The sequence below is a fragment of the Equus quagga genome, chromosome 6 (genome assembly GCF_021613505.1).
Source record: "Equus quagga isolate Etosha38 chromosome 6, UCLA_HA_Equagga_1.0, whole genome shotgun sequence".
In the NCBI taxonomy this organism is placed as follows: domain Eukaryota; kingdom Metazoa; phylum Chordata; class Mammalia; order Perissodactyla; family Equidae; genus Equus; species Equus quagga.
The window spans coordinates 101,114,801-101,134,901 of NC_060272.1; the positions used below are offsets into that span (position 1 = coordinate 101,114,801).

The window sequence follows — 20,101 nt, forward strand, 5'->3', positions numbered from 1 at the left end:
GCGTGACACTAATCTAAGCTTTCTATACGTCTCAGCTCATTTCATCTTTACTACTATTCTATAAAGTAGAATTATTATTTTATTATCATATAGTGTTATTCCCATTTATAGATGAAAAGAGAGAGGCACATGAAGCTTGTGTTTAATCTTAACCAAGTGCTTGTCTTCTTGCCCCATATAGTCTCTTTCAGAGGTTACTTCGGTTCCAAAACCTTGACAGCGATCCCAGAAAGTGATGTTTTAACTCCAAAAGATAAAATAGATGGTGGCACTTCCCCCACCCGATACACATGTGCATGTACACGTAGGCACACAGACACACAGGTATCCACACCTACCGATGTGTAGCAATTCCTCACCAGAGTCCACAGAATATACTCGGAGAAAGCTACCAAGTGAGATCAAAAATAGAGTACAGTTCCATCCTCTTGTAGGAAGTCATTGGCTAGAACATTGGCTTCAAGTTTTCTGTAGCCACTTGTTAAATTTTTCCTTTGAAAGGTCAAGCAAAGGCCCTGGGGCAGCTTATAATGTTCTTATTAGCCAGCTGGACCTTTGCTAGTAATGAGTAACGGATACAAAGAAAAAAACCCTCCTTCTTTTGACCCTTTGAAACTTTCCTCCCATCTCCACACAACCTGAACAAAGGATTTTTCATCTGTGTGAGTGAGTGAAGCCTGTAGCTCTTTCAAAGCAAGGGAAGCAGATGCTGTGCAATCTGTACGTCCGACCCCACAATCATTTACCAAGATCCCATCTTTCCTTAGTCTGCCCCACTTCCAGCCATAAGCACACCTGCCCTCAGCAAAACCCTTTTCTCTTTCCCTCAGTTCTTCCAATTTTGTTTAATTTATCCTGGCTTAAAATTGCCTGGAAACTAAACAGGGCAAGTATCTCGGAAGATTAAGTGTACACATCCAACATGTACTCTGTGTCAGGTCATTTGTTGCTCGTGTTCAATAAAATGTCTTGAGTTTTTCAAAAACAATAAATATTATCAGCCTCACCCGAAGCTAGTCGGTGTCGCTGAAGGAACTGTGAGCATCTGTGCGGAAACAGCCACACGTTGGTCCCTCATGCCAGCGACCGGCCAATCCAAGCCGCCCATCCACCTCCATCACCCAGTGTCTCAGTGTCTGGCCTGATTTTCAAAGGGACTTTTGCAGTTCGATTTCACTGAGTGTAAAGATCAAAATTCCTCTCTTAGGTCTCTTCCTCGTAGGATTCTGCTCTGCAGTACCATTGTCTCTTTTCTGATCCCTTTACCTGCCTCTTACATTTACTCACTTTGCTTGTATTAGAAGCCATGTAGATATTTTTAAGGTAGGGGTTTTTTAAAAAAAACTTCTTAGCTAAAGATGTAACTCAAAAATAATAGAGACTAACAAGAAAGAAGAGGAGGGTAAGAATTTGGGAAGAAGGAGTATTAGTGAGGAGCAGTTTTATTTTTCTTTTAAGTGTGATCCAAATACTGGAGCAAGAAGATAGTTACATAAGGATTCATTTACTGACTAATAATTTAGTGACTGGAATAAATGATAACGGATCGCCCAGGATAGGACTGAACTGGCTTAGGAACGATTTATCCTTTTACCAATAAGGTGGGGAGGGACGAGAAGGCTGAGTTTAGTTTCCTCCCCTGGGAAGAAACAGCAGCAGGAAGCACAGACTCCGTTTATTTCTATGACAGAGGTGAGCGTCTGACTATTGGAGAGTGAGAAAGAATAGCAATGCAGCCAAAGGAGCTGGGACTGTCTACATTTTATGTTATATGGACGAAGAGAGCTGAAAATGAGGGGTTTTGCTTATGTTTTTTAAGCAGTGACTGAGAGAGAAATTAATGTTGGTGTACATCTTCCTCAGATGGTTCCAGATAACTTCCAGCAATTTAGGCCAATTACATGTACAAAGTCTACAAAAACTACGTTTAAAATGCTAAGAAAATCTTGGTCAGTTGAAGCAATTTTCAAAATTCAGGAACATAATAATAATTAGCATGTGCTTTGTGCTTTATGATTACAGGACTTTACGTACATATTAATTGATTTAATCTGTGGCAAAAAATTAATCAGTGATAAGTCTTGATACAAGATGCCGTTCATAAGTTAAGGAACACAGTTCTGGACCTTAAACATAGTGTTTAATCAGATGCATGTAAAATTAAATATAAATAACTCTTATGAACCCAGAGAATGCATTTAGGAATGGTCAGACCCTCGTAAGTTGCCCAGCCTGACATCTCTGAGTCCAGCTAGCCTTTGAAACCAACAGAACTGAACGTGGAAAACTGCTCCCAAGCTAATTCCAAAATCTCAAATTGTTTATATCAAGGGAACAATCTAGGAGCAATGGGGTAAAGGAGTTGCTATTCAGCATCAATCAGAAATTTAAAGCAATACAAGCCAACCGCACTCCCTGAACTGTTTCCATGCATAAATCCATTGGATGCACCAATGCTCTCGCATTAAACCAGAGCGGCTCGAGTCTGTCTGCTTCTCCGTGGATCTAACTTGCCATTTTAGTAGCTGTCTGCTCAATCTGTGCCTCTGTATGTTTTAAAGTAGTAGTTTTTCTTTCTTAAATGTGCTAATACCTCAGATACCTAGACTACCCCTCCCCATCCAAGGAGGGTGGTATTTGAGTATTATATAGAAGTAGCGGTGAAATGATGATAATTTAAAGCTCACTTACATGGGAATCAAGACCCAGAGCTTTGCAGAATGAAAAGAAAAAAAGCATTTCAGACACACTTTGGGTATAGAAAGGACATTTTCATAATCCCGTCTGCTAAATTCAAGCAAATTTGCAAAGGCTTCTTATTTTTTTAAGGACTGATTGCCCAGTCTACCACCATGCCAAACCTCGGGGGAAGTCCTCTTCTCCCGTGAATTCTCACCAGGATGGTCTTTTCCCTACTCTCCCTTGCTAAACCTGACAACCAGCAATCATTTTACAGCTCACATACATCAGAAGGAAACAACCTTATTTTGAAGGCTTGTTACGAGCTTCAAAGAAAAAAAAAGGTTTCCTCAACAGCTGAAATCTGATAATCATATCATGAGCCGACATCTGAAAACAGAGAACATTTAGAGGAGATGTAATAAGTGAATTTAAACTGTTCTTTAAATTAAAAGACATCCTTAGGCATGGCATGGATTAAAATTTAGCTCGAGAGTAGCAGCTCATAGCATGAGAAAAGGAAACAAAGTTTTCAAGTTGTCAGTTGTACCTACCTATAGATCCAAGCCTATTTTATGCTGTGGATCAAATGATTTGAATCATGTGGCTTGCCATGTGTTGTTAAGGCATGAAATCGGAACTAAGTGTTCAGGCTTTACCAATTACCAAAGTAATTACCAAAAAGGGGAGGGGGGAAATGAGAGGAACAGCAGGCAGAATGAATGTTCCTCCAGTATCGTTTCTGACGTCCTATTTGAAAAGGACGCAAGAGAAGGAAGACTCCTCCAGAAGGTTTTTGGTCATTACCTGTTGGTATGTGAGGTGCCGTTCACTTTCTCTGCTCTTTCCAGAGAAAGCGGATGTGATGAGCACACCCCCATCCCTGTCTGTTCCTTTACCATCCCTTGTCTCTGAGTCCCCATCTCCACTAGCCAAACCCCAGGGGATTATTGGAAATTACATCAACCCTGGGAGCTGTGGACGGGGGTCCTTGCCCAGTGACCTGGCAGCAGAGAAAGAGCAGCCTGCCAGGTAGTGATCCTACAATTGGACCTGCAGTAATAGGACCTTAGCAATAACTGTGTCCAGATTGCCTGTTTTCAGAGCATGGACTGAAGTACGGAGAAAGGAGGTGACCTGTCCAGGGCCACAAGGGGCACACAGCCAGGACCACAGTTCAGCCCAGTGCTATTTCCATGGCGGGTCATGTTGCTGGCTGTTCTCTGCACATCAGTGACATGTGCAGGTCACAGATGATCAAGGCCATCAGCCCAGCACCTCAAACATGCACCAAGGCTGCCATCCCCTTCAGAGTCCACCCAGGACACAGTCCTCCCAAGAGGCCTAAAGTGTACCCAATTTTATTAATTTTATGAAATCTACTTCTTCTTCCCCTAAGGTGTCCACTCTTCCTAGGAAAAATTGTAAAACCAATTTCCCTGAATTTCTCTGCTCCAAAAACCTCTGGAAAGCAACAGATGTAAGCAGTCTTACAGGCTGAGTTCAAACACATTATTTGGTAAAGTAAGCTTTCCCTCCTCCAGATATCGCTTCAACAAGAGCATCTGACTCTCTCCTTATCCCCAAATCCTCCAGTCGGCTGTGTATTCCTTACATCGCCTTAGTACAGATAGAACAGGCAGGTAAACACAGGTGAGGGAAGAGCCCTCAGGGGCTTCGGCTAGGTGAACATCGCCCCCTTGTGGTCACACAGAATGCAAGCCAGTTCCTTGCACTCAACGCTGGGTAAAACCCAGAGCGGTAACCAAATCCTTTCTCCTGCCTCAGACCAGATCATACATCAATCACTCCGTCACTCTGTAATAATCAAGCTTTATATGATAAGCTTCTAGAAAAAGAAGATCCCAGCACCTTTTTTGGTAGTATATAAACCTAACAGCCCTTTATGAATAGTCTTTTGCAAAAATATTTTATTTGCCCGTCTTAAATGTTTATTTAGTATTTTGAATTTTACTATTATCACTTCCCTGACAACCCCACATTTACAGACACCTCAAAAGCATAACTATCGCCATTCAGTAGTAGTCTTCGGCAATACTGGTTCTCGTTCTTAGAATTCAAACTGATGCTCACACATAGGTTTCTCCAAAGAAAATATGTAGGTATTAAGCTCACTATTACCCACGTTTTAAATTCAGAAAATTCTTACAAGATTAAAAATTGACACAAATTCATAGCCCTGCTATGATTGCCTTTCAATTGCATTACAATAAATCCTTTGGGGATTTTTCCAAAACCTGGTACTTGAGCAGTACAGACCATACATGGAGTTCAACCCCTTTTATTAGGAAGAAAACTGAGGCCTTGAGGGAAAGAAGCCAATTTGAGAAGGACAGACAGAAGTTCCGGGCAGCTGACTCATAGCCAGTCTTCTTTAGCCTGCCTGCCTGCCTCACAGAGCCAAGGAAAATGAGAGATGGGGTGGGCGTCCTCTGGAGGTCATCCTTACAGGGGCCAAGTGTAGATGAGATGTAGCTGACCCAGGCATGCCCCTGCTCAGGAGATCTTCTACTCTTTAAATAACAGCCTTGCCTAATGGTCTGGTAGAGCAGATGGTACAGAAACTGCCCCTTATTGACCTGTTCCAAGATAATGAAGAAAAGTGGTTGCATGAGTAGTATTTTTAAACTCAGTTTAATGTCTATGGAAAGGACAATATATGAAAAGTTACTATCTTAAAATAAAACTTTCTCTAAGTTCCCTTTTTTATATTTTTGCCACACTTTGCATAAAGAAGTCAGACAATTGGTCTTAGCCTGAGGATAGCTTAATTTGGCGATTCAGCTGGATTGATGAGATAATCTTTAAACAAAGGAGATTTCAAAATTCAGAGACAGGTGGGGAGGAGAGTAGAGACCCTTCCTGTGAAGGGACAATTCAGCTAATGAAATGGATCTCAGATTGGGTTCTGATGGGCTACGGTCAAGGAGGGGAGGGGTTCTGTGCCTCAAAGTGCTCACACTTCAGATATGAGGCCCTTCACGCAGTCCCATTTTGCTCCACAACTCAAATTAGATCCCCAAGTTGGCCTTGTGCCCCAAGCCAAGGGAAAGGTAGAACCTGAGAGACGGGGCTGGGAAGTAAGTCTGGGGACAGCAAGGAAGTCTAAGAGCAGCACTGGGGTCTCATACGCTTGAGGCTGGGGCTGCAATTGCTGTCCCTTCATGCCTACTCCTTTGAGAATATAGCCATACTCGTTGCAAATCAAACTTCCACAGCGAACTAGGGCTCTCCCGGGGTGACTCAGCCTGTAGCTAGTTAGTTCTGTGACTGAGAACATAATATTGAAAATTCCCAAACTGAGACTTCATCCCAACCACATCAATTAATTTTACTGTTTTACTCATTCACATTTTCAACAACAACAAAAAACATTCTGAATGCCTACCATACACCAGGACTATAAAAGGCACTGGGAACACAAAGATAAATAAAACAATTAAAAATATAAAGCTATCGGTTTGATGGTAGGATGCAGTGGGCCACCTCTAACCCTGAATCCCAAACCCTTCGAATGGATGCCATTGAGCATAGATAAAGCTGAGTAAGGATAACTGGAAACCTATCCTCAGTTTAGCAAAACAACTTGAGCTAATTCCCTAATATCGTGATTACCTTTATACACTATGCATTTCCTGAGCTGTGGCGTAACCCCACCTTACTTAGTAGACCCGCAGGTCAACAGACGTTGGTGTATATCGGAATTGCCTGGAGAGCTGATAAAGCGCATAGAGGCCCAAACACTGAAGCAGAACAGGGTCCAGGCCTTTGTACTGTCACCAAATTCCCCAGGTGATTCTGATGCCACCCAAGTTAGAGAACCACCACTAATGCTAGGAGCCACTTCTGTGAAGTGGCAGAAATCTCATACAGCATCCTGCCATGTCCTCCATTAAGGACAAATGTGGACAAGGCCCTCATGCCTCTCCAAAATATATCCAAGGACACAGTGCACCAGGTTTCCTACATGGTGCGGTACCCCCGCCACTCCTGGTATGGAGCAGGCGCTTTCCTTAAGGAGCTGAAGCAGACGGTGAGAGGCAATCAATCACGACCTTTGGAACTCGCTGTGCGCTCAGAATTTCCCACAGTGGGACTAATTCTTCCTCGACCTAACAGAGCAAGGATTTTCCTTAGACCCTACAGAGCTTCTTCTTGAAGCAGAAACCAGTAATGAGTAGATCATCATAAAAACTCTTCTGTTTTTGCATCTATATACGGCAAACAGCTAAAAGATACACCATAATTCTAGGTCTTTACGAAGCACTATTTTCTTTGAAAGAAAATCTGAAAAACCTCCTTAATTCTGGGAAAATAAATATTCCACTAATAAAATTTCTTCTCTGACTCCTCCCCCTTCTCTTTAAACACAAGGGATGTTCACAAATGACTTCATCCTGACATCCATCCCGCTCTCCTTTCATGAAAAAGGTGCCAATTTTTAAAATTGGTGATAGAGATTTTGTATAAAGGACACTGAGCTCTAAAGCATATCGCACCCACTGCAGACCCTGGTAATAACAGCCATCTTCTGGAAGGAGTCTTCATTTAGTGAGTGTGAAGAGATAAACGATCGGCAAGACGGTACTCACAGGCCTGGGTCAGGGGCAGAGCAGCGAGGGGGTCCGAGGGGGTTCCACGGGGGACATCCGGGGAACCCAGTTCCTAGGGGCTGGGAGCGATAGCACTTGCCATGTCTAGCCTTGTGTTTCTTTCTGCTACACTGGTGTTTTTTTCTCCCCAGCTGAAGACTTGAATAAATATTTTGATTTTCTGTTATTGCCGACGATTACTGCATCTTCTTATTTAACTTATGTCTTCTTTCCAAGCGAGAATACCCAGGTTTCGGTTGGATCTATTTTAAGGTGAATCAATTAACCAGCATAATAATACATTCATATGTTTCTTTTTCAATTATCTTTTTTTTACTCTAAAATAGTTACAGAACCCATGGAATAGAATCCTTAGTAAACCACGCTGTCTTCTGGATTTGTTTGTTTGTTTGTTTCGTTCTTCCCTGGTAGGGGAACCTGCCCCCGGACTACAGAATCAGCCTGATCGACATCGGCCTGGTGATCGAGTACCTGATGGGCGGCGCCTACCGCTGCAACTACACCCGCAAGCGCTTCCGGACGCTATACCACAACCTCTTCGGCCCCAAGAGGGTGAGGCTTGTAGCGGGTTCCGTTTCGTGGATTCCTGGGGACTGGGGTGCGAGGGATTTGGGGTGTGACTTCCTTGTCTCCAAGGAGGAGATGAGATGAGAAGGCGACTGCCCCGCCTCTTCCTGCCGCCATCAAATCCATTTTTTAAAAAAAGGAACGTATTGGGTGATACGCGCGTATCTTTTCCTCACTAGGTCCAGTTCAAATCAGAAACTGGCACTAAGAGGCAGCCTTAGTGATCAGAGGCTGATAATGATATTCCAATTAATCTTATTATCTACCTCAGCAGTTTTTAAGGTTTTTGATCTTGGGATCTGTTTATACCTTTAAGAATTATTGAGGACACCAAAAACCTTTTATCTATATGAGTTCTATCAACATTTATCATATCAGAAATTAAAAATTGACTTTAAAAATATTTATTCATTTTAAGATAGCCATAAGAAACCCATTACATGTGAATATAAAGGTTTGTGAAAAATAACTATTTTCAAAAACAAAAATTGAGTAGCAACGTTTTACATTTTTTGCAAATTTCTGTAATGTCTGCTTTAACAGAAGACAGCTAGATTCTCATGTCTACTTCTGCATTCACCCTTTTGTGAGATGCTGTTTTGGTTGAAGTATATGAAGAAAATCTGACCTCACACAAATATGTGACGAATATGACAAATATATCCAAAAAAAGAAAGGAGTATTCTAATAATCTTTACAGATAGTTGTACATATTATTTTTTGATACTACATCAAAATTCAACAAGTGGCAATTTCTTAAAGATTAGTTGCAATGTGAAATCTGAAACCGCCTCAATGAACTTTTCATACTGTTATATTTTGTTACATTAAAACCATATCTTGCACTTTGTATGGATCTTGTAACATCGTAGATTGTAAAATGCTAGTACATTATTATACTGTACCATACTGGTACATGGTAACATGTTGAGTTATGCAGATCTTCCAAATGTTGACACATTTCATTATACAATTTCAAAAACTCACAATCATTATCACCTCTAATCTCATCAGAAAAGACTTTAAGTACTGAAAAACTGTCAAGATCATGGGGTGGTGGAGGACAAGTTTTCCAAAATTCTAATTTTTGCCCGAAAGTTTGAATTTTGTGATTGACAACCAATATGGTCAGTTGTTTTCCTTGAAATGACAGTCCCACTTTGTTCATTTCCAATAATGTCTGCCAAGATCCAAGTCTGAATAACCATAACTTGTCTGCCAGTCTTTCCTTCAAGTAGAGTCCTTGGAACAAAGTGGCCATGATTCAATCCAAACGGACACATAAGTGTTTTTCCTCAGGACAACTCATCATAGTTCAGTATGTAACAGAGGTATATGTCCCATTTCATCCCTCAGAATAGTAAAAAGACATTTGTATTATCAAGGGTAGAGATCTAATAAAGTTAATAATTTTTTAGGCCTCATGAAGGACATTCTTGAGTGAAACTGGCTTTATTTTTTTAAAACTTCAAGTGCATAACAATGAAATCTAATGACAACTAATAAAGTTTGGTACCACTGCCTTCATTCTGACTAAGGCACCCAGAAGTTTTACTCACCATTACTTTTGCACCATTAGTGCAAAAGTTCACACAGTGTCAAAACCAAATAACATCTTAGTATTTTTATGAAAATGGCTTTGACTTCACAGACCTCCCTGGAAGAGTCACGTGGTCCATGGACCACATTTTGAAAACTGCTGCACTAGCTGGTGGTGGACATGATTTTTATTTTTAACAAAGCTTATCTTTTGATTATGAAAGTATTTTGTGATGCTAGAACTTTGAAAACACCAAAAAGTATAAATAAGAACACAAAATCACACAAATTTCAACTAGTGGTCATTTTAGAAGCTAAAAGAGAAAGAAAGAGAGAGAGACAAGGTTCAAGTTACTCCTACTTGAATGGTCAAATAAAATTTGGAGGAACTGTAAGTGCTGTAACCTAACTGTGTACTCAAATAACTTTCAAGATGGCACCCAACCATTCTGTAATACTTAAAACATAGAATTGGAATTCCTGACCCTTGAGATGTAATTTTGTATCTCCCCTTGATAAATATAAGTCAGGGGCTGTAATTTGCTGAGTTACCTTCTCTCTCCGTCTTGATCTGTGCCTGTTTTGCACATTCCCAGCATGACCAATGATGCTGCTGTTATATGCTGACACTTGAGCATTGAGAGCCTTTTGCCACCATCAGCACATACCCCTCTGGCCCCACTCACCTTTGCTCTACTGAGCAGCAACATGGAGAGATGGTCAGTATGAAGCATCTAAACCTGTTCCTAAATAATATCCCAAGTCTCTAGATAATAGAGGTCTTTCAGAGGCTTGAGAAACATCTGATGGTTTGATTGAACGTTTTGCTCACCCAAGGGCTTGATGTCATAGAGAAGTCAGGCAAGCAGGATGGTTCTAGGAAGATGGAAGTAATCTTGGTCCACAAAAGAGATTATAAACCTGCTGGCTCTGCCCTTGGGCAATCTCATTATGCTTCTCCAGTTTCCTAATCCTCTGTGTTTCAGGAAAATCACTAAATCCCTAATTCTCTTAGACTTTCTACAAATACATTGCCCTGTGGGGCTTTGTGTAGTGAAATGAATAGATGTTATGTGGTACAATAGATTTGTTCCATTACTTGTTTAAAACATAGTAGGATTTTTTCTTACCTCTGTAAAGAAAGATCTAACTTTGCACATAACATTTTTTTTTAACAGCCCAAAGCCTTGAAGCTGCTGGGAATGGAGGTAAGTGTTTGCTCAAATTCTTAGTGTCAATTATTTATTTTCTTTATTACACATTTTTTAAAAATACATAAAATCACTTCCGTGGTAGGGCTTATACAAGATTATAAAATGAGGAAGTAAAATTTTTCCCAGCGTCACGGGGCAGGTCACTGTAGCTTTGAAAATTCCACCATGAGGTTAGATTAACGTTGCAAACAAGAAAAATAAATCCTATCTGAAATACTAACTAACCTGAAAACCAAGGAAGCATATAAATTCCGGTCAGTGGAATCTCTTCATGGGTGTTTACAAATGGTGACAGATCCAAAGGCCAGAAATACTTCACCAATGTATCTAAGGAGGTGTGCAGAAACTGGAGAGAGGTGATCTGTTTCCCGTCTTTGGCTCATGTGGTTATTATCATATATGCAAATGCAAGTATAGGATAGCCTTGTCCTTTCAAGGAAAAGGGTAGCACTGTCCATCATGAGGTACCAATAACCCAACCTGTACAGAAAAAAAAAGGACAAAAGTAAAAAGAAAATAGTCCATTAAAAATATTTTTTTAATTAAAGTACAATACTGACATGTTCCCTTCGGACTGCGGTTATGCATTTATTATAACTTTTTTAACACTTAGGCATATAGGAGCTTGTAAGCTCATTTAGGATAGGAGTTGGAATAGAATAGTTCATTTCTGTATCTGTCTCAGAGCTGGGCCAGTAGTAGACAGGCAATAACTATAAATTGACGTGATTCATTTCTAACTCCACCTCTGTGTCTTTTCCCTGAAATTACAGGACGATGTTCCCTTGAGGCGAGGAAGAAAGACAACCAAGAAGCGTGAAGAAGAGGTGGACATTGACTTGGATGACCCTGAGATCAACCACTTCCCTTTCCCTTTCCACGAGCTGATGGTATGGGCCGTCCTGATGAAGCGACAGAAGATGGCCCTGTTCTTCTGGCAGCATGGCGAGGAGGCCATGGCCAAGGCCCTGGTGGCCTGCAAGCTCTGTAAAGCCATGGCGCACGAGGCTTCCGAGAACGACATGGTCGATGACATCTCCCAGGAGCTGAACCACAACTCCAGGTTGGCCAGCCCAGCAAATGGGGTGGTCAAGGGCAGAGAAGGGAAGGTGGGCCCCAAGTACTGGAGGGTCTGAGCTACCCAAAACTTTAAGGGAAGGCAGTATCACCCAATGGTACACATAGGGGGTGGACGTGAATAATGAATGTTCACGGGGCAGAGTGCTAGATACGGAGGTACATACAGATACATAGAAGATTTCATTTCATCCTCTCAACTGCCCCAAGAGGTAGGTACTCTTATTACACATATTTTACAGCGGAAGAAAATGAGGCTCAGAGAACTTAATTCATTCAAGATCACACAGTTGTGGTTGACAAGGCTCAGATATGAACTCAGGTCTGTCACCTTTGAGAAGACTTACTCTAACCATTGATTTATTGGTCAGCCTCCCCATCCATATGCTCGAACTGGGGGCCTTGAGTGCAGGGATCGTACCTTCTTTAACTTACACCCCGAGTTCTAAACACAGTATCTGGCACATAGTAGATGCTTAATGGATGTTTGGCTGGATGAATGAATGAACAGACTAGACCCATAAGAAACAACTAGACCACACAGCAACCACCTTTTGTGGCTTGGCCAGTGGGTCCCCACTTTCATCATCTAAGTCTCCAAGAAGGCCAAAAGACAACTCCTCACATTCTCTTTCTCAGGGACTTTGGCCAGCTGGCCGTGGAGCTCCTGGACCAGTCCTACAAGCAGGACGAGCAGCTGGCCATGAAACTGCTGACGTATGAGCTAAAGAACTGGAGCAATGCCACATGCCTGCAGCTCGCTGTGGCTGCCAAGCACCGCGACTTCATTGCACACACGTGCAGCCAGATGTTGCTCACAGACATGTGGATGGGCCGGCTCCGCATGCGCAAGAACTCAGGCCTCAAGGTCAGCGCGCCCAGGAGGACCTGTTGACTATGAGGACCGGAGGGTTGGTTGGTGTCTTCCAAGCCAAATCTATGGTGGTGTTAGGCGTTCTCTTATCTCGAGAGAGTAGTTCTACACCCCAACTGTACATCAGAATCTTCCGTATAGTTTTTTCTTTTTCATGTGGAAGCTAGGGCCTCCCTCAAATTCTGCTAAAAGAATTTCTAGAGATGGCACGTAGACATTTATATTTTTTAGAAGAGTCAAACGTGTTGGTAACACTCAGGTACCATAGGGGCACCGTTTGCTCTGGCACAAGCCATCCTGCCCCAGGAGCCAGTTACCTAGGCAACTGTTCACCACCAGGGAAGCCTTAATGCCCTGGCCCTCCTTTGTACTATGTCATGAAGAGACGTTGATGCTTATCAGCTATACTGGAGAAATTTCTTAAACTGAAATAAAAATGAGATAGATTAATATGTAAAGGCATTGCTAGATAATCCTGATCTATTCTTTTTTTTTAATATTTTTATTTATTTCTGTTTTTAAAGATTGGCACCTGAGCTAACAACCTTTACCAGTCTTTTTTTTTCTGCTTTTTCTCCCCAAATCCCCCCAGTACATAGTTGCACATTTTAGTTGTGGGTCCTTCTAGTTGTGGCACTGATCTACTCTTAAGTGAAGAAAAACAAGTCACAAACCAGTGTGTAGAGCCTGAGTCCATTTTTGTCGTGTTTAAGCATGTACATGTAGTTATATCTGTGCAAATTAATTTTTTTAAAAAAAACAGGAAGGATACACAGTAAATTGCTTGTCGTGGCTACCACTGGGGTTAGAAGGAAAGTAGGACGATGTGTGGCCTTTGCTTTTTTATGTTTTCTTTAATGTTTTGCAAGGAAAACATTAAACTGAAAGAAGTAAAAGAAAGAAAAAAATGGGAGGGAGACGGTTAAAAGAAAGTTTTAAAATGCTTGATTCGGGTGACTCTGAGGTCAGGCCAAAGCAGAAGGGCCACCAGACCACAGCAATCGCTGTGGCCACCCTAACTGAACCAGCACCCCTCCACCACTCCACCCTTCTTGTGAGCTCTTGGCCCAAGGTCCCACAAGGGTTCCGTGAAATGGGTCATGGCTGTTGCATGGCTCACTGCTGGTGACTGCCAAGCCAGACTCTCAGCTCAGAGGACAGGGTGTCATGTCCCCTGAAGGCTGCCAGCATGCCACCTGAGCCTTCGCAGGCCTGCCAGGCACCCTGAGTTCAGGGTCACCACTCTCCATTTTCCCCCAGCTGCTCTCCAGTCTCTGTGGGCATTCAAGCGCAGGCTGCCCCTGCCTCATGGCTTGAGGAGCATTTTTACCTACCCTTCAGGATCTCTCTTAGCCCCTCACCTTGGTGCAGTTTCTTCAAGGAGATTCCGATTCAGATGCCTTGTTCAGCAGAACCATTTTAGGATGGAGGGGAGAGGTGGGAGAAGATTCAGGGAGCACAGGTCAGATGCCGGTATTATGATTCAGAAAAGCTCTTGTTCCCTGGCAAAGGGAGAATGCGATTGCCCTTTCATGAGAAAGGCCCATGTATTTAGTATCATCACATGGAGATTTAAGCACCTCGTGTATGCATGAGAGAAATACAGTGCTGGCCCTCATGGGGCATTTGTGCAGGGGGATTCTCATGGTGAATACAGAGCCCACTGGGGTGTGTGTGTGTGTGTGTGTGTGTGCGTGTTTCTGTTGTATAGTAGCAAATGCCATGGGAATGCTCTGAACAGAATAACATGCTTTCCTACGCGGACTTTCTCAAAGTCAACTTAGGATAGTAGTTTTTACAGAAATAACCAGATGACACATAGTCAACTCCACCTGACATTAGCAAATACATGCCAATGGACGTATGTATGAATTGATTTCACAAAGTCAAGTCCTATCTAATGGCTAAATGGGAATCCAAATTCTTTCCCACTTTTGCCCTGGGTGGATCTTGTTTTCCTCATTTTCCCCCATGCAGATTGAGTGTTAATTGGGTAACATGCTCTTTTTCTCCAGAATCAGACTGAGCTACTGTGCGTCACTGTTCCCCGATGGCAGAAGTGACCCTCTTAGTATTAATGTGTTTATTCAGATGTGTAGGTCCTCATACAGGGCACACACAACACTCGTATACCCACACATACACACACACACATACACATATATGTCACACCCCAGGCCCTCTGATTCTAAGCAACCACCCTAATCTTAATCCTTTAAATGTGATTATTATTATTATCATTATTATTACTTTAGGTAATTCTGGGAATTCTACTTCCTCCTTCAATTCTCAGCTTGGAGTTCAAGAACAAAGACGACATGCCCTATATGACTCAGGCCCAGGAAATCCATCTCCAAGAGAAGGAGCCAGAAGAACCGGAGAAGCCGACGAAGGAAAAAGATGAAGAAGACATGGAACTGACAGTAAGAAAAAACTACCCAGTTACTGTCCACGGGGAGAATCCCTGATCCACTGGTCCCATTGATATGACTTGAGATTCCATAGCTCTCGAGGTCAACTTCCCACCATGTCCTCTCTATGTGCAAACAACATGGCTATAGGGACTAATCCTATGTGAAACCCTTCAGCCAGGGTTATCAGTGGTGCAAGACAACCCGGTGAAATTCAAAAGGAAGGCGCCGTCAATTTCCCAAACAGGCAGTGCTTTATAAACAACCAGGTGATGTGGCAGTCAGCACACAAAGAAGGAAAGGGACTCTGTGACTTGGGAGCAGCCAGCGTCTCTGAGCTGGAACTGTTCTGCTGATCAGAAGCTAAGCCTTTGTCTGTCTTCGGGGTCAGGCTCACAAATGCAGGACTAATTGAATTTGGAGGTTTGTATGGAAGGCTTTTATTAGCTCTTCCTGGTATAATTATAGAGCATAGCTGCTTTGTTCTGTAGGAGGAATGGGGCAGCTGGGCATGGGACAGCTTCCCGCGACTCCTGCCTGAGCAGCGTGACTGCCACTGGATTGTATCCAAAGTCTAAAAATATCACATGCTGTGAAAGGGACAAATAAGGCTTCATAGCTTTGGAGCCATCAGGCAACAACTCCGCAGGACTTCCTGGATATCCCCCACCCTCCCCACCACCCCGACCAACAACTGTGATGACCCAGAAGAAGCTGTAAGGGGAGAAAACAAAAATTGGTTTTGCTCAGGTGACAAAAGGCCTTTGCATTATTATCCTAGTGGGACCACCTTGTGAATTGTTTTTCCTCCAGATAAGCACAATTTCCTTCCAGCAGGCCCTTCCTAGAGATCTGTTTTCAGGCCAGCCCCAGCCCCAAGTACAGCAGGGTATAGCATGGGGCTCTTTCGATGGGTTAATCATTCACAGCTGTTGACTCACTGAGTTAAAAGCCAATGTTCCCTTTCCATTTCAGGATCCTTATAAAAATCAGCGGAGGAGTCTGCTCCCCTCTATGATAGGACCAGATGACTGTCTTCCCTATAGATCTTACCATCATTTTGGCCTCTGAACCCCTTCAAGGATAGGAAATGATATTTTGATCATTAGCAGAAACAGTGAGAGTGGTAATACCGAATCTTTATTGACTACATCAGCAGAGGGGTAAAGAGTGTGCACTCTGGAGCCAGAATCCTGCCCCATCACCTACTCACTGTGGGACAGTTTCTTAAACTGTAACATGGGAATGATAACATTATTATTATTACTAGCTCACAGGTACAAGTAAACTATGTAAAAAGTGTACATATAAACTATGTAGACTAGTGCCTAGCACATGGTAAGCCTTGATAAATGTTTACCAATATTGCTAAATTCTTTACATACATTTACCCATGGAATCCTCATCACAATCCCACAAGGTAGGTACTCTTATTATCCCATTTTACAGATGAGGAAGCTGAGACTCAGAGAGGTTAAATTGCCCAAGGTTACCCAGCTAAGTAGTTGCAAAGTCAGGATTAGAACCCAGGCCTACAGACTCCATTGGCCTCGCTTTTAGCTGATAGGCTAAGGGGTGCAAAGAATTTCTTCCTAGTCTCAAATGGAGGTGCTCAACTGGTTTAGTCCACCATGTAGCAGAGAGAATTGAAAAGTGATGCATGGGCCTCCTGTGCCAAGTATGACATGGCCTTGACGTTGGCATACATCCTAGGAAGGTTCAAGGAAGGATCCTAGGAAGATAGCCAGAAGATGAAGCAATATTCTTTCTGGTTGGGTCTCAAGGAAGAAAATAAAGGAAGCAGTTTCCTTCTCCTGCTCAGTCTAGAGTTTTGAGGACCTGACCCTTCAAAAAGCCATAATGAAAGATGCATCTCTGATCTGAGAGCAAAATCTGCTTCCCAGAGAATAGACCTTGTTGTGGTTTGCTGAGAACCAAATAGAAGATACCACCGTAACATCACTGCCTGAGCTTCTCCTCCACAGGCTGAAACAGCACGGGGAGGAAAGGAAGGAAGAGACTTATAGGCTGGCCAAGTCCGGGTGGGGCAGCACTTGTCTTGAAGGTAGAGCTCCCTTTGACCCTAATGACAAATTCTATCACTGTTGGAGCACTGATCTTGGCTTACCCTTTACAGGATTGGAGAATGCAGCTTGTTGATTCCCCTGCCCTTTTCATAGGGTTGATATTTGAGCTTCTTTGTTAAATATTTCATATCCTCTCTTAGAATGGGACATTTTCCCTTGGCCCTTCCAAAATTATATCAAAATATCAGCCTCAGTTTGCTTCATTTTAGTAGCCTCTTATAGCTGAGTTCACCTCAAAGGATCTTGCCCTGATTTGACATCTGTGTCCAGCCAGCAAAGCTTCTCAAATCCACATTGTGCAGTTTTGTCTGTATTTGACCCTGTTACGTTCTGCTTTAAGGAATGTAGGCAAAGGAAATGTTTGACTACTGGGAAAAGAAATCAACAAAATCAGCAAGTTAAGCTGCTTAGGTTAGAATTAATAAAATGTCAAAAATGCTTTACTTAAACCCATGAAAGGCAAGCCTTTTAAAAATGCATTCACTTTGGAATGTAGCTGAATAATAAAACCCAATCAGGTTGTTGTGTTTTTGTTTTTCTTTTACCTTCATTGCCAGATAAGTGTCTTGTACTTTACCAGTGAAGTCCCAATATGTCCACAGACCCAGGCGTTGTTATCACTGTTGGAAAAGTCTCTGTCCCTAGAGGTTACCCCAAGATGCCACTCTCCAAGATGCCTCAAACTCTCCAAGCTGCCTTTATTCCTGTCTCATTGTGTCCCCAAATGGTATTATATTATTGAGCATACAAGTAAGCAGAACAGAAGTAGGATAATTATTACATAAATTATAAATTATAGAGGCACAAATGTCGTGTAACTTCAGAGTTTCTTGAGGTCAATGATCAATATTTATAGAATTCTGTCGCTGTCTGGTGTGCTATATCCATCACGAAGACTGACTCAGTCACTGATCAAAGTAAATGCTTAGAGAGGCCAGAGTGTGGCATCTTACCTATTCATTAACTCAAGGTACTTTTCCAGCTAGAGGGTCCATAAAGGAATGGAAGTTACACTTTCCAGAAATCCTGTGGTTACAGGTAAATCATTCATGATTATTACATATTTGAGTAAAGTGGATATTTGAGGCAATGACAAAAATAGTTGTAACTAATGTTTGTATATTTTAGATATGGTGGTTTGAAACCGGAATTATCTAGTGGTTGTCTCTGTTCTCAACTTCAAGATAAACTTAAATTATTTCTATAATTATATCTCTCAACTCTAAACTCATATTCCTAGTGCTTTTTCTTGTCCCAAATCCTTGTCAGTCTCTGAGCAGTTTTAAAGTTTTACTCTGTTCTCACATTTAATAAAAATTGCATTTTTCCAAACATTATAGAACTAACCTTATCTTAGAACAATATTTAAAGAATTAAAGCCAAGAAATTATGCTGTAATAGACTCCTAATACCACACTTTTTTTTTCTGGTGAGAGATCCCAACTAGATCATTTCAGTCAAGAGTATCTGAGAAAGTCTCAGTTCACATTAGACACTAGCTAATATTTACTGAGCACGTAAGTGCCGGATGCTAATTGATTTGTAGACCAGCTCTATAGTAGGTGCTATTATTACCCTCAGTTTACAATTAAAGAAACTAAGTCTCAGAGAGGAGACTTGCTCAAGGTGCCATGGATTCTAAGTGTCCAAGTCAGGACTCAGTCGCCCTCTGAGTGACCAAAAGCCTAGGACTCATCACCAATAGGATCTTCAGCCATCTTTGGCACGGGGTTAGGCATCCACTCTGTCAGTTGCTACCCAGACAGGCATGTGCCTGCCTTTTCTCAAATTCTGCCTTTTATGTGATGCTTAATCATTATTGTTGTTGTTGCTGCTGCTTCTGCCATGAATGAGAAGGGAATAATTCCATTCTTAAGGAAATCTCCAGCAGCTTGAGAAATGAGGGCCCTCCAGGTCAGGGCTGACTTCCTACTCCTGTTTGGTTGACTCTCCCATGCAGAGGAAGGCAGTGTACCCAGGAGTTGCCATGAAACTACTACCAGCAGTAATTTGGCTTTTAAAGGGTTTGAAATCAGGGAACCACGGCATATGGGGAGATGTTCCTAACCTAATTTAGCTCCAGGAACTTCAGATAATTTAACCTCTTGAATACTCATAACCTTTGGATAAATTAGGTATTACTCATCCAATTTTCCTTTGAGATGAGTCATTAGCTTGAGTGGACACAGAATTCAAACTCAGATCTGCCTGTCTCATGACATATATGGGGAGAGAGGGGTGGGAGGAAAGACAGATTCTTGGCCTTCCCAGGCTACGTTCTTTCTCCCTCTCAGAACTCTGAGTATCTTCTATCACTCACATCTTCCAGAGGTCCCAGGATGGAAGAGAAGAGAATGATCAAGAAATATCCCTACAGCCTTCCATCCCAGCAAAGGGTACACAGATTCTAAGAATAACGCAAATGCACACTCAGAGAAGACACAATCTCTAAATCTCTGGGGGTTTTGGACAAAGCGCTTAGGTTCTACGAGCATGCTTTACCTCATCAGTAGAATGAGCACATTGAGCTACAGGCTCTCCAGAGCCCTGCCATGATGTTGTCAATTCTCTTCCACTGTAGGCAATGTTGGGACGAAACAACGGGGAATCCTCCAGGAAGAAGGATGAAGAGGAAGTTCAAAGCAGGCACCGGTTAATCCCCCTGGGCAGAAAAATCTATGAATTCTACAATGCACCCATCGTGAAGTTCTGGTTCTACACTGTAAGCATCTTTCCTTTTCTTCTTCCTAATAGATGGCCACAAAGAGCCAATGTCAATTTCTTGTGCGCCTGTGTGGCTGCCTCTGTGAGTCAGAATATAAGGACCATACAGGCTGGAATGAAAGCTCTATGACCTTGCTTTTTCAACAGCTTTGTAAGATTTGTGAGGTAGCTTCCACAGCTTCTACGTTTCTCCTCTGTGCAAAAAATAAAGGAAATGGTAAAAGTGAGAACTAACAGAAATAGAGGTGAGATGAGTATGAGTCTAGTCTAGCAGGAAAATAGATGTCCTTCTATC

The 20,101-nt window shown here is 42.2% G+C and overlaps 1 protein-coding gene across 1 annotated transcript in view; it reads left to right on the top strand.

Annotated features, from left to right (window-relative positions):
- TRPM3 (transient receptor potential cation channel subfamily M member 3) overlaps positions 1-20,101 on the top strand; it is a 273,663-nt gene that overhangs the window by 179,721 nt on the left and 73,841 nt on the right. Inside the window, exons 15-20 of the mRNA XM_046663892.1 lie at positions 7,725-7,865; positions 10,598-10,627; positions 11,407-11,696; positions 12,350-12,578; positions 14,840-15,007; positions 19,664-19,804. Of these exons, the coding sequence (XP_046519848.1) occupies positions 7,725-7,865; positions 10,598-10,627; positions 11,407-11,696; positions 12,350-12,578; positions 14,840-15,007; positions 19,664-19,804 (999 nt within the window). The remainder of the gene's footprint in view (positions 1-7,724; positions 7,866-10,597; positions 10,628-11,406; positions 11,697-12,349; positions 12,579-14,839; positions 15,008-19,663; positions 19,805-20,101) is intronic.